General features: G+C 41.5%; 2 protein-coding genes across 4 annotated transcripts; one reads left to right on the top strand and one right to left on the bottom strand.

Annotated features, from left to right (window-relative positions):
* The first annotated feature begins 4,156 nt into the window (after positions 1-4,156).
* On the top strand, positions 4,157-5,558 carry LOC102712339 (phosphoenolpyruvate carboxylase kinase 2). 2 transcript variants are annotated; one of them, XM_040521033.1, is made up of 2 exons: positions 4,157-5,021; positions 5,162-5,558. In XM_040521033.1, exons 1-2 carry the CDS (start codon positions 4,202-4,204, stop codon positions 5,206-5,208), a joined length of 867 nt encoding a protein of 288 aa, XP_040376967.1. In that variant the 5' UTR covers positions 4,157-4,201; the 3' UTR covers positions 5,209-5,558. The 2 variants fall into 2 exon arrangements, with proteins under 2 accessions (XP_040376967.1, XP_040376966.1); XM_040521032.1 differs by having other exon boundaries at positions 4,157-5,081.
* Positions 5,559-7,752: 2,194 nt separating this feature from the next.
* LOC102708966 (long chain base biosynthesis protein 1c) lies at positions 7,753-12,759 on the bottom strand. 2 transcript variants are annotated; one of them, XM_006648017.3, is made up of 14 exons: positions 12,337-12,759; positions 12,200-12,238; positions 11,831-11,998; positions 11,645-11,739; positions 11,452-11,543; positions 11,060-11,153; positions 10,912-10,984; positions 10,698-10,830; positions 10,099-10,273; positions 9,371-9,511; positions 8,870-8,965; positions 8,635-8,776; positions 8,260-8,387; positions 7,753-8,162 (listed from the first exon to the last, which is right to left on the bottom strand). In XM_006648017.3, the coding sequence occupies exons 3-14, from the start codon at positions 11,940-11,942 to the stop codon at positions 7,995-7,997; spliced, it is 1,449 nt and encodes a 482-aa protein (XP_006648080.1). In that variant the 5' UTR covers positions 11,943-11,998; positions 12,200-12,238; positions 12,337-12,759; the 3' UTR covers positions 7,753-7,994. The 2 variants fall into 2 exon arrangements, with proteins under 2 accessions (XP_006648080.1, XP_040376744.1); XM_040520810.1 differs by lacking the exon at positions 12,200-12,238 and having other exon boundaries at positions 12,280-12,759.
* Between the last annotated feature and the right edge of the window lie 440 nt (positions 12,760-13,199).

Raw genomic sequence — 13,199 nt, 5'->3', positions numbered from 1 at the left:
TTATATTAATTGACTATTAAGTTGGCTATAGATCATTTAGAGTCAACCGTTGACTATACTTATTGAACTTGATCTTAGGCATATGATTTAAGAAAAGGAAATGATTAACCACAGGTAGAACGGTAAGAAATAACATACGCTCCTGAACTTACTGCGGATCGATATCAATATCATGCATGCATTGTGCAAATGGTCGAGTTAATGGATATACAAAATCTTTGTCAACCACATGTAATCAACACGGAAAATAACAGATGAGCGCTGCCAATTTTACTACAGATCGATCATGACCCGACGAAATGGATAACAACTTGCTTAATTGAGATGTTGATATTTACGTGTAGACATTTTTTATCGTCCACACGTATACGTATCGTATTACGCTCCAAGAATATAATACACAGTAGTGTCACAGCCGGCGTCGGTTCTAGACTTCCAAAAATATGTCGCTTGCCTCGTCAGAATAGGTTGACAGTGATGCCTTAATTATCATATATATGGAGCACTGTATATATATATATATATATATATATATATATATATATATATATATATATATATATATATATATGCGCACAAAGTAATTAATTAACAAAGAGGAAGAATGCGTATGGTAGTTGGCAACTTGTGCAGAAACAAACATTTGATTGGAGTCTGTCTGCCTCGGCAACATGCACAGAAGCAAACATTTCATTGGAGTCAGCTTGTGTCATTCGCAACACTGAACACCAACATTTGTTTTCTCGGAATTAATCATTCATGTAAACAAAAACCAAATTTAGATTAGATACGGTGCTAACCAAGCTAGTATAAAATAAACGTTGAGATGAGACATATGACCTCTCTTTTAGTGGTGTAAAAATAATGAATTGCTGTTAGGTGCGAGGTTTCTATCACCCTGATAAACAACTGCATAAATGGTATATTAAGCCAGCTAATTAAGACTCTGGTCATGGATCGGAGCTAAGCCAGGGACCTGCACCTGCGGTGACCAACAAACAAACCAAAAGCAATTTGCTTTTTTTTATAATCGCGAGGAGGAGAGTGGAGATGGAGATGCAACAACAGGAATAATATTTTCAATTAAACCACTAGCCTGGTCAGCCCCCACAGCCAGGTCTGCATATAGCATACTTATTTTCTAAAATAAGATCATTTTTCAGTTTTTTATATAATGTTTTGACTCTTCGTCTTATTTAAAAAATTTTTATGATTAATATTTTTATTTTTATTATATGATAGAACATGAATATTACTTTATCCATGACTAATTTTTTTAAATTTTTGTACAATTTTTTTAAATAAGACAAATGATTAAATATTGGACATGGAAAAACGAAAAATGAATTATTACGGAACGGAGGTACTATGTAACAGAGTCCAACCCATATTCCATTTCTTTTCTTCCTGGCCTCAACAGCTCTGAAAAAGTTAGTCCATTTCCGTTGCCTGCTTTTCCGTTGTTAACATTATAATCACTGGTTATATATTAAGTTGGTGATCATGGTTCATCATGTACATATATATACATGCTTTCCGCTTTTGTTATAGTACTTAGTATTAAGTACTTCCTTCCTTTCGTCCCTAAATGTTTGACGATATTAACTTTTTTATACACGTTTGATCTTTTGTTTTATTTATTTTTTTTAAAAAAATATAAAGTTATATATATGTATAAAAGTATACTTAACAATAAATAAAATGATATAAAAATAATTAGTTATTATGTAAATTTTTAAAATAAGGTGAATGGTAAAACGTACGTTAAAAAGTTAATAGCGTTAAACATTATAGGGAGGCGGTAGCTTTGTCTGTCGCACTCGTTAAGTGTAGCCGATCGATCGAGGGGGGTGAGACTCCGGAACTGTGTTCCCGTTGACGTCTGAATCGAAGCAGAACATACATTGGGTTGGTGGCTAGCTGAAGCCGGCGCGGCGTCGCCGCCGCCGGATTCGCACGCAGCGCGGTCCGTGCGTCCAAATAGGCGGGCCGCCGATCAACCCCGCGCGCGCGGCTGCAACATGCATGCATGCGTGGATTGTTCTTCCGACACGTTTTCCCTTTGGCTCACGAACATTAGTCAAAATTTAAATTTTAACTTTAAATTTAAAATTGATATTAAGGTTTTCTATCAAATTTATTTTTTATTCTTTAATTTCAAAACATAAGAATATGTATATAAAAGTTTTATTTATAAATTATTTTTCTTTTACATATATATATATATATAGACACACACAAACACGCACGCACGCAGCTAGCGCGCGCGGTCAAACGGAAAACGCAGACGATCGGTGGTAGTAGTAATTTTTTGACTGCGGCTATCTTCACTGTCAGGCTGTCAGCTAGAGTTCGATCCGCTTATTTGTCGTTGGTTTCATTCACGTTTGCATTTGTCAACTAGCTCAACAAACTGTCGTCGTATATATGTGCAGTTGAAACTGACCGTAGAGTACGTGTGAAGGCGATCGATCCGAAGCAGCGATGCAAGTTCTTGATCGAGTCTCTAAATGCATACTTTTTTTCGGATAATAGACATTAGTCCAACCTAGAGGCTAAACAAATTATTACGGAATGGCAAATTAATTATAAAATCACAGCATGATTAATTTTTTTTTAAAAAAAGTCTATGGTCATGCATGGATGGTACGTATTACAGTTCACCAAATATTTCGTATTATTCTCGTGACGTATTTTTGATACATACATATGCAGGTCCATAGTCGGGGAGACAATATGTTCAGTAAAAAAAAATCTTGAAACATGTCTGCATGCATGCGTAAATCCTACTGAGAGTGAGGCATGCATTTGTGGCTGGAGGTAATATTTTTGTCGGAGAGAGAGAGGGAGTTGATGATAAGAACGAGGGGTACCAATCAAAGCAGGTTTCCATTACGCAGGCAGAGGTGTCGCATATCCACGGTCGTCATAAAAACCAAACGGATAGGAAGCTGTTTAATCGTAATCACGACAACACCGCACACACAAAACAACAAAATGACGGCACTCCATATTCCTCGAAGACATTGTTCGATATATCGATGCGAATGATAGAAACGATCTTATCTGAAAAAGTAATTTTTATCGTCCTTAAAAAATATCTAAGTTATGTAAGTGTTTAGTAATTTGAGATACAAAGTTTATACTAAAATTTATTACCTCAGTATATTTTAAAAATAAAAAAACGTTATCTGAAAACCAGCCAACGAGGCAAGCATGCACGTACTCACGTATTCGTTCTGGGAGGTTTTTAGTCCATCCATGGGCTTACCACAGCACTGTACCATTTGTTCACCGTTTCTCTAATTATTAGTTCTTTGAAATAAGAAATATATAACCTTGCTGATCACAGTTGGTAAAAGAAGAGGGTTAAGCTTAAAACAAACAAGAGACAGGAGTCCATTTCCTCTCTTCATTACCTTTCCTGGGGAAAAGAAAAGATAATGATTGATTCAGGGGCAAAATGGAAGATGCGAGTAGAGCTGTGCCCCCACACTGCAACTGTGCAACATGCAGCCACTGTGACTGCACCGTATCCTCGTCATCACACTCCAGGAAGGCCACGTTTCAGGACCCCACAATAATTCACTGTCCTCTGGCCCCACACACCATGCAGACACTTGTGACATGCTTACATCATCAGTTCCTGTATTAGTTTATTCTCGAATCGTCCCTCCCAAACCCAACCCGTCCACTGCTCCTGTTTTATAATCTCATCAAATAATTAAATACAAATCTTGTAGACTTTAATAAAAGAAATACATTATTAGGAGTATAAGACAACATAATACACTTCGTCCATCTGGGGAGATATTTTTAGATAAATACCCATACGGGGGAGATGCGTATCTCAAATTTATTTATTTCCTAGCTAAATCATCAATTAGTGAATAACAAAACTCTATCAGAAGCACTAATTACTATGCTAATGAGTAATTGAATGTTTGGCTTGATAAAAAAATGGAAAAGGAGAAGAGGAAGAGAGAGAGAGAGAGAGAGAGAGAGAGAGAGAGAGAGAAAGAACGCATCAGCAGGTAGGTTCGCTAGCAGCCAAAAGGGGAGAGGAGTATATTCCATTTCGTTTCCTTGGCCGCTGCGTGACCTTCGTCTCGCCTCGCCTCCATTTATAGGCGCGGCGGCCGCGGCGTCGGAGACCAGCAGAGGCGGAAGCGCGCGGCGGGCGAAACGAATCGCGCATAGCATGAGCAGCGGCGGCGAGCTCGCGCTGAGGCAGGAGTACGTGGTCGGCGAGGAGATCGGGCGCGGCCGGTTCGGCACCGTCCGCCGCTGCTACGCCGTCGACACGGGGGAGGCCCTCGCGGTGAAGTCCACCCCCAAGGCGCCGCTGCGGGAGGAGGCGGGGGACGCGCTCGACCTCGCGCTCGCCGAGCAGGAGCCCAAGGTGCACCTCGTCGCGTCGGCGCCGGGGCCGGGCGCCAGCCCGCACGTCGTCGCGCTCCGCGCCGCCTTCGAGGACGACTCCGCGGTTCACCTGGTGGTCGACCTCTGCGAGGGGGGAGACCTCTTCTCCCTCGTCTCCGCCCGCGGCCGCCTCTCGGAGCCCGAGGCGGCAGACCTCATGGCGCAGCTGGCCTCCGCGCTCGCGTCCTGCCACCGCCGCGGGGTGGCGCACCGCGACGTGAAGCCCGACAACCTCCTGTTCGACGGCAGCGGCGTGCTGAAGCTGGGAGACTTCGGGTCGGCGGAGTGGTTCGGGGACGGGCGGCCGATGACGGGGCTGGTGGGGACGCCCTACTACGTGGCGCCGGAGGTGGTGGCCGGGAGGGAGTACAACGAGAAGGTGGACGTGTGGAGCGCCGGGGTGGTGCTCTACATGATGCTCTCCGGGACCGTGCCTTTCTACGGCGCCACCGCCGCGGAGATCTTCGAGTCCGTGCTCCGCAGCAACCTCCGCTTCCCGCCGCGCGCGTTCGCGTCCGTCTCGCCGGAGGCCAAGGACCTGATGCGCCGCATGCTCTGCAAGGACGTCTCCCGAAGGTTCTCCGCTGACCAAGTCCTAAGTACGCAGCCATCCTCTTCTTCTCGTTTCGCTCCAGTTTCCGCCGCCACACGCTACGCTGGTACATTGATCGAGTTCACGAGATTCCAACAAATGTGGGGTGCCTGCTAACGTTTCGATCGGATTGTGTTCGTGTTGCAGGGCATCCTTGGATCGTGAGCCGTGGAGGAACTGTCGCGATGGGCTAGCTCGTCCATCCATCCATCTGTACATAGCTTTCTTCGGTGAAGGAGTTCTTGGCTGGCTGGCTGGCTAGCTGTGAATTTTGGCTTCGTTCTGAACAGAGTACGTAGTGCCAGGAGGATTCAGTACAGTAGTAGAGTAGGCGTAGGAAGAGGAGCTTTGGTGAAGCTGGAATTTGGGAGCTAGCTTGTACCTGAGTTTGTTCGATTGTACAGTCTTCTTTTCGATGAAATCGATGAACAACCAAAAAAATTTCGCGTGTACTGTGTGTAATAGTATCCTTGTTCAGATGAAAATTGAACCCCAGAAAAATTTCTGTGAATTTGCAGTTCACCCGTGCTATTGTTTTGCGTTGCTTCTATAGTTACGCCTCGTCTGTAGTGAACCGCTTTTCGTTTTTCTGTGTTTCCCATGATCAAATGTCTGCGACGTGCTGATTCAGGTCAGTGGTGACCGATGAGTGCTCGTGGATTTGGAAAATTTAGGCGGCTGTTGTATGTTGGTAGTGGCACTAGGGCTGCTTTTGTTTGGCCATGCTACTCTGCATGTTGTTTCTTGGTTTCTGGACGTATGTTTTTCAAACTGAATGATATCTATTTTAAAAATATTGGTATGTATTTAGTTTATAAGTAGAACTCTAGCTCATTGGTATTTAATTCCATTAAAACAAGATAACTTTTTACCCATGAAAAAAACACAGCACTACCGGTTAGCTTTAGATACTAGGATTATCACAATCTTGGATTCTTGGGCGTTGAACGTTAATACTGGTAGAACAGAACCGGCAGCTAGGCTGGGTGAGACTGGCTGATCCGTGACTGCTCGCGGGGTGAGGATTCTGGGCCATCTGCTCTCTCTCGCTCCCGCAAGTAGCACCGGCGTCCTGTAGAAACCCCAACCGCAGCCTCTCCAACGGTTCCAGTATACTTGGAGTCACGTTCTGCACCCTGCTCGCAAAGCAAGCACTCTCCTCCGTCTGCTGCTGCACAAGGCAAAGCAAAGCACCAAAAGATTTGCACCCCCCCGTGACCGCGAGCATACTCGTTAATAACCGAACGTCCATTGAAAAAAAAAACTGCTTTGTTTCATGCTGCTGCGACTACTTGCAAGTATCCTGTAACTAGTAACTATGAGTCATGTGAACTGTGTGAAATTGTGAGGTGAGGGAGAAGACTGGAAACCGGGTCTCCGTTACATATTTTCAGTCTCGTTTTTTATTTTCTAAGTTGATTTTGATTTTTTTATCATAATTATTTTTCTGTCTTTGCTGTTAGATTATTAAGAAAACATATATAAAAAATTTATTTATAAATTATTTTCTATGTTATTTCGTTTTTACTCTGAAGTCTGAACAGCTAAAACATGCCCATGCCCACCTTTCTTTTTCTTCTGGAAAGCTTGTAGTACATCAGACGTCGTTTTCGTCGTTTCGTGCAACACATTATTGTCGAAATGTCAACTTTAACATCTGCTAACCACACACGACGTGCCGGCGGGCGGACAGGACAGCCTGGCTTGGCTACCTGCCCCACTTGTCAACCGTCGTGGCGTCCAGGTACAGTCCCCCGTGGCATCCTCCTGCCCTCCTCGTTGGCTAAGAGTATCCCAACAGCTCATCTAAATTTGGTCATTTATATTTTTATTTGGATGATCATTTAAAACACTTTCATCCTTCATATCCTTTTGTACTTCAGCAGATCATCTATTTATGGCATCCTCTATATCTATTTAGAGGATTGGAGAGAGAACATCTAAATATAGAGTTTCTCTCTCATAGTATAGATGGCATCCAAAAATAGATGATAAGATAGATGTTCTGTTGGAGCTCAACTTTTACTCTGCATCCTCTATTTATAGAATGGAGGATGGGATGAATGAGCTGTTGGGGATGCTCTAACTTCTCCTTATCCCGGTTTGTCTTCTTTTTCTTTCATCAGTTTGTTATTTGTCAATGCTTAAGAAGTTTTAATCTATTAATCGATTTTCTTTGTCCATTAGATTTGATTGAGTCTAGGTTTGTTGCACATATGCTAATTTGTTTGGTTTCCTTTGTTACCGTTCGATTTCAATCAAACGTCTCACAAAAATCGATTGATGGATTTAGTTTTTTCAAACGATTGACTAATAGGTGGCCCTTCTTTCCTTTAGATCCAATATATTTTAAACCTAACTTTTAAATTTTATTTTATAGATAAAAACGTTGGGTATGGACTTTGAAATTCTATAAATAAAAAAGTTAGGCTCATTACCACACCCTAGATGACACCGGTCTTTTCTAATCACAGCAAAGGGGAATAATGGTACCGGTCTTGGGCCTATTAGGACATTTCTATATGGGCCTCAATTACGGTCCATCCACGTGTGTCCAGTGTATGTGCCAGGATTCAGGCCCATCCAAACAAGGCCTTAATGTAATATTGGGCTTGACATTTTGTGCGACAGGCCTAACTGGCTGGCTATGTTTAAAATGGGCTTAACACGATATGGGCCTCGCCATCTCACTTTTTCAAATTTGATTCAACATCTAGTAGCATGACAGAGCAGGAGGCATCACTCGTGAAAATTGCATCACATTGTAAGAAGTCCAACAATGACAGGCTGCAGAAGAAATCAGCCAATGTAAACAGAACAGCAGAACTATCAGATCTTTAATTAAAACTGTTTCACAAAATTTTATTTGTAATTCTGGCAAATACGACGACAAATTGCGCTAGATCGATGAACATACAAATTATGTACGTAAACGTAGGACACATCATGCAAGATGCGAGGTTGTCAGTCACTCAGCAGCTCACTGGAGCAGTGATGCTGCAACCCTCTTCAGGGATGCAGATACTTTGGAGATGTCAGATTCCGTGTGACCAGCTGACACAAATAGGCGGATTCCAACGGGGAGACGACACTTGTCCAAACTGGATCGCTTCGTCGCTGCAATGAAGACTGAATCTTCCTTCAAAACCTGCAAAATGTCAATTATGTAAAATACATTACTAACATAACTCAAAAAAAAAATCTCAAGTGCTTTTAGGGAATTTATTGAATCCAGTCCTAAATACCTTCTCTGCAATAACCTCAAGGAGTTCCAGGTCGGCAACAGCAGAACCGGTGGGTGTCTTCAGTTTGAGAAAGACAATAGGTGACAAGATATTACTAGCAATCTCGAGCCCTGGTACATCTGACAACTCTGCACATCAAATGTCAACCAAAGGATAAGTAGAGGGATAAATAGACAGGGAATTATGCCAGACATTCCCTAAAATTTTAATATCACAGGTAGTATTTCGAGTAACTCTCCTATAGGCCATAGTAAGTAAACTACAACTTTAAACTAGGTTTAGTAATATATTACCGATATATTAATGATTTGTAGTTTAAGGGAAGAAAGAAATACAGTAAATACTACCCAATAAAGGTGCCAAGAGATTATTGACCTTTATGCAGAAGAGCAATGTTTGATCTTAGGTTTGCAAGTACTGCTGGGTTCTCCTCCAAGTGATTTACAGCAGAAATTGCTGCACTAGCAAGATATGGTGGTAGCGAAGCAGAGAAAACATAACCGGAGCTGCTTAGCCGCTGCAAGATCACAATAGCAGCCAGTCAAAATTACTGATGATGTAGGTACTTGGACACTATCGTCAATATGCAATCAGCTAATATGGCTCAAACCTGATGATCAACCACTCTGACACTTCCTGTACAGAACCCACCATCGGTAGCTAATGCATTGCCCATTCCAGCAGTGATAATGTCTATTTTTTCAATCTGCACAGGTCAAAAATACTTAAGAACCAGTAGAATTCAATTGTACAACAAATTATGCCAATCAATAAGAAAGAATTTCTTAATATAAATTACAGTTTTACACTAACAGCCCGATCTTTTCGCTCTTGCTTATAAACTAAAATTTAAATTTTCAACCTTAAATTTGAAGTAGATTCTGGGGTTTTTTTCCATTGTAGTTTATTATTTAGCTTTGGCTTTTAAATCGCTAAGAACACATATAGAAAAGTTTTATTCATAAATAATTTTTTATTTACAAATATGTCATTTGGCTTATTCCCTTAATAAGCCAAATGATCACCAGCCATTGATAGTACCTGTCCACTCATTTATTTGTTCATGTTCATTATTGTAAAAGTAAATGAAAAGAAGAGAGGGAGGACTCACAGGAACTCCATAATGTTCAGCAAGGCCACGTCCAGACTTGCCAAGAACACCAAAAGAATGGCTCTCCTCCAATATAACACGAAACCGGTATTTCTCCTTCAAACGAACTATCTCATCCAAGGGAGCGACTTGGCCAGAATTCTGTATCCAGAACAATCGAAAGAGAGGCTTCACACATAAATTCAATCGGTGTACGACATGCAGTGAACTATTTAGCAGGTTTTATCAGACAGGATGTAGAATATGAACTAGTCAGGAAATGAGATTTAAGGACTGACGAAAAATGATCAAAAACAAGCATGTTTAACATGCATAAAATTTAAGTGTCAAATGCACAAACTCTCTTGTTGCCACATAAGCAGGGCATGGGACTTGGCTTTGGCTATGGTAGTATTTAACCAAAAAAAGGGTGAGCACTTTAATATTTTATGACTTGCTAATGCTTTGGCATTCAGATAAATAGAGTGCTACCAAATTTTCCAGGTAATGAAATTTGGTATCCAACCAACTGAATAGGTGAATTAAATTGTTATTATCGAATTTTTGTTTGGTTCATTTCAGCAGAGGGCCACAAAGCCCCTTTATGCTATGGTCTTAACTTTCTCACTTTTTAGATGCAATAGATCGACTTTATGTTTTCTTGGATGGAGAAAATTTCTCAAAGGAAAAACAAGATCAAAGTTAAACAATGTATTTGTGGAGAAATAACAACTGAGAAAGCTGCAAACCTGGTAAATAGCTTCCACAACAATATAGCGCCTAATCTTTTCTGTACGTTTGTTTCCATGAGTTAGTTTTTCCAAAATGCTTGCGAGTGAAGCCATGTCATTGTGCTTGAAATAAACTACAGTGCTTCTTGAAAGCTGTAAACCATTTTGCACCGCCCAGTGAACACCCTCGTCACTGCAGTGCATGTAAATATCAAGATTAAATTTGATGAAGGAAATTACCGTAAGGAATTAAATTGTTACTCGATGCAAATAACTACCTAATAATTTTAAATATGAACCCAAGAGATATAAGGATGAAAGCAATATTAAAAAAATATCATTTTCATATTATGCACTTCAGAAACACATTGTTGTTATAAGGCCAAGTATGTTTGTCAACAATGCAGAATCATAAGTGAGGTTCATGCCATATTACCAAATATACAAATTGTTTTATAAAAAAGAGTGCCATACCAAATGTACAAATTTCCAGGGGTACAACAAAATATTATGTGCACTTTACATCAGAAGGACATAACACTTACAACTTGATTCATTAGAAAATGTTAGATAATTCACTACTAAATAGTGTAAAGATGGAAAATTTGTTTACTCACGCGACAATGATATCTCCTTTCTTGCAAAAGGCAGGAATTACACTGAAGATGGTCGATATCCCATACGAGTACAAGATTGAATCTTGAGTTCCCAGGAAATTTGCTATTTTACTCTCACAGTCAAGGTGCACATCTGCAAAAAAAACAAAATGGCTAAGTTCCTCTCCTCAGGCCATGTGATACAAATTTGAGGATAACCAGAGCAAATACGAACCAATTGTTCCATAAAATCCACGTGGTCCGCATGATCCAACGCCATATTTCTCAACTGAGCCAACACAGGAATCCTGTAGTTTCCTTATATCACTAAAATGTTTTAAAAGAATAATGAAAGAAAAATAGTAAAATCATGAGGTTCTTACAATTATCTTTTCATTGCCAATCAAACCAAGGTAGTTTGCCGATGCAAAGTTTACAACTTCTTTTCCATCAACAGTTGTATGTGGTCCAGCAGCACTGATCAAAAACAGAACATCAATGTTTAATCCTGAGTCTTTTTTAATAAAGATAGTGGGGTGCACAGCTATAATTATGTGCCTTCCAAATCATAATTTGATTTAATTCTAGAACTAGCAAGCTCTGGAGATCAACACCCATATTCCATGCTCTTGGGTCATAGTGTCATGTACTGATGTACAACAAATGTTTATATACCAATTTCCCTAACCCTCACCAAATGAAATTGGTGCAAACTGAGCCCATGCAATCATTAAAAGAAAAAAAAAACTATACTGCCATAGGGCTTGAATCGAACCTTTCTAATGTAGGTGCCTCAATCCGTGCTCCCTCCTTGATAGGTGGGCAGAGAGGCTCCGGTTGCCACTCATCACAGAGTTCATCAATCTCCTGTTGAGAGAGAAAACAATTTAATCAACAAACTTGAATACTTGATAAGCATTATGACACGGAAAACTAGTAGAAAGTAAGCAATAGCAACTGTAGCTCACCCTTTCCGTGAGTGGTTTCTTTGGAGGCTTGTAGCTCTTCCTGGAGAGCTGAAACAATATGGCGGCAATGAGAAGCCCTTCCACAACCAAGTGTCCTGGAAATTCACATGATCCGCGCATAAGTAAAATTGAACACAATTGTCCCACTGCTCGACAATTTCTTAGCTGCTGGAGAAATAACATTACCATCAATATGAACCCCAAAGACGACAGCACGAGCAAGCGGGGCATTGAACACAGCAGAAACCCGCGCAAGCGCTGCAGCAGTCGCGTTCGCGACTGGCAATACCATTTCCATGCTTGAGAGATGGTTCCTCTTTGTCCCAAGATTGCAAATGCAGCACCGTTCTAAATCTGTAAAAGCAAGAAGCGAAATGCTAAAGCCCCAAAATCCTGCGATTTTTCCAAGCACAGAAGAAACACTTGGATCTAACCCAAGACACGGGCGAAAGATGTTACATCTATCTACCTAATCCCGCCCTGACAAATACTATCAACTCAACTACTCAAGAACAGCAATGCAGATGAAGAAGAACAAGAAATGACGCTCCTCACCTCGCGTCGTCCCCCGCCCAAATCAATTACACGAAGCACCTGAAGCAGGCGAGGTCAGTCAGTGGCAATCAAGACTTGACCTTTGGTGGTCTGGTGTGGTGGCGCCATTAGCGGCGGGAGCGGGCGGCGTTATATACCGGCGCTGGCATGGCAGGCGCGGTGGAGATCTCCAGGGACAAGGGAGTCCTCGGCGACGGGCTGGACGAGGCTCGCGTCGCGTGTGGAGGGCGGTCGTCCGTGGGCGGCTGCCTGCCTGCCCGTGCCGTGTTGATCGAGATCCGCATCGGCGGCGCTCATGGTCACGGTCAGTCTTGGCAGACCCTTTTTTTCCATTATTTTTGATTTTGTTTTTCTCTGCTTTGTTTTAACGAAGTTGTCAGCTCGCACGGGGTCAACATAGTCATCCCCGTCGATCGGCGACTCGACCCAGGGTCGCCGTCCTCCTCCCACGGCTCACCGCCCCCGTCGTCGCCGGCACCACCTCCGCTTGCGTGGCGCTGCCCCTCTCCCCCCATGAAGGTGACTCCACGTCTGCGCTCCTCCCTCGCTCCCTCCGTCGGTCCGTCCTTACTCGTTTTTTGGTTTGGGTCCAAACTTTAAACATTTTTAACCTACGACGGCCGTGATTTTTTACGACGAGAGATAAAAAATATAAATAATAAAATTAACTACTACAAACTAAATATTTACTTTAAAAAGTTAAGATAATAAACTTGTATATATATAATTTTTTGCTATTGAGTAAACGTGTGCATAAAAACCAAAAAAATATATTGAATTGTTTAGCCATCTAGGTAAATGAGCACATCCGTTTTGCTATACCATTTAACGATTTATTTCATTATAAAATAAACTTAAAGCACGACCTGTATGTTTTCTTTATATCTGTAGTATATTTTGATACCTAATATCATCCTAAAATCGACAACGTCATTTAGTCGTTTATTATATAACAAATTTTATAATACCATACACACAAATATGTATTAGTCCAAGTTAC

This window comes from Oryza brachyantha, chromosome 2 (genome assembly GCF_000231095.2).
Source record: "Oryza brachyantha chromosome 2, ObraRS2, whole genome shotgun sequence".
Lineage (NCBI taxonomy): Eukaryota > Viridiplantae > Streptophyta > Magnoliopsida > Poales > Poaceae > Oryza > Oryza brachyantha.
Note: the sequence above shows the minus strand (reverse complement) of the source record. Positions and strands in the feature narration are given on the sequence as shown.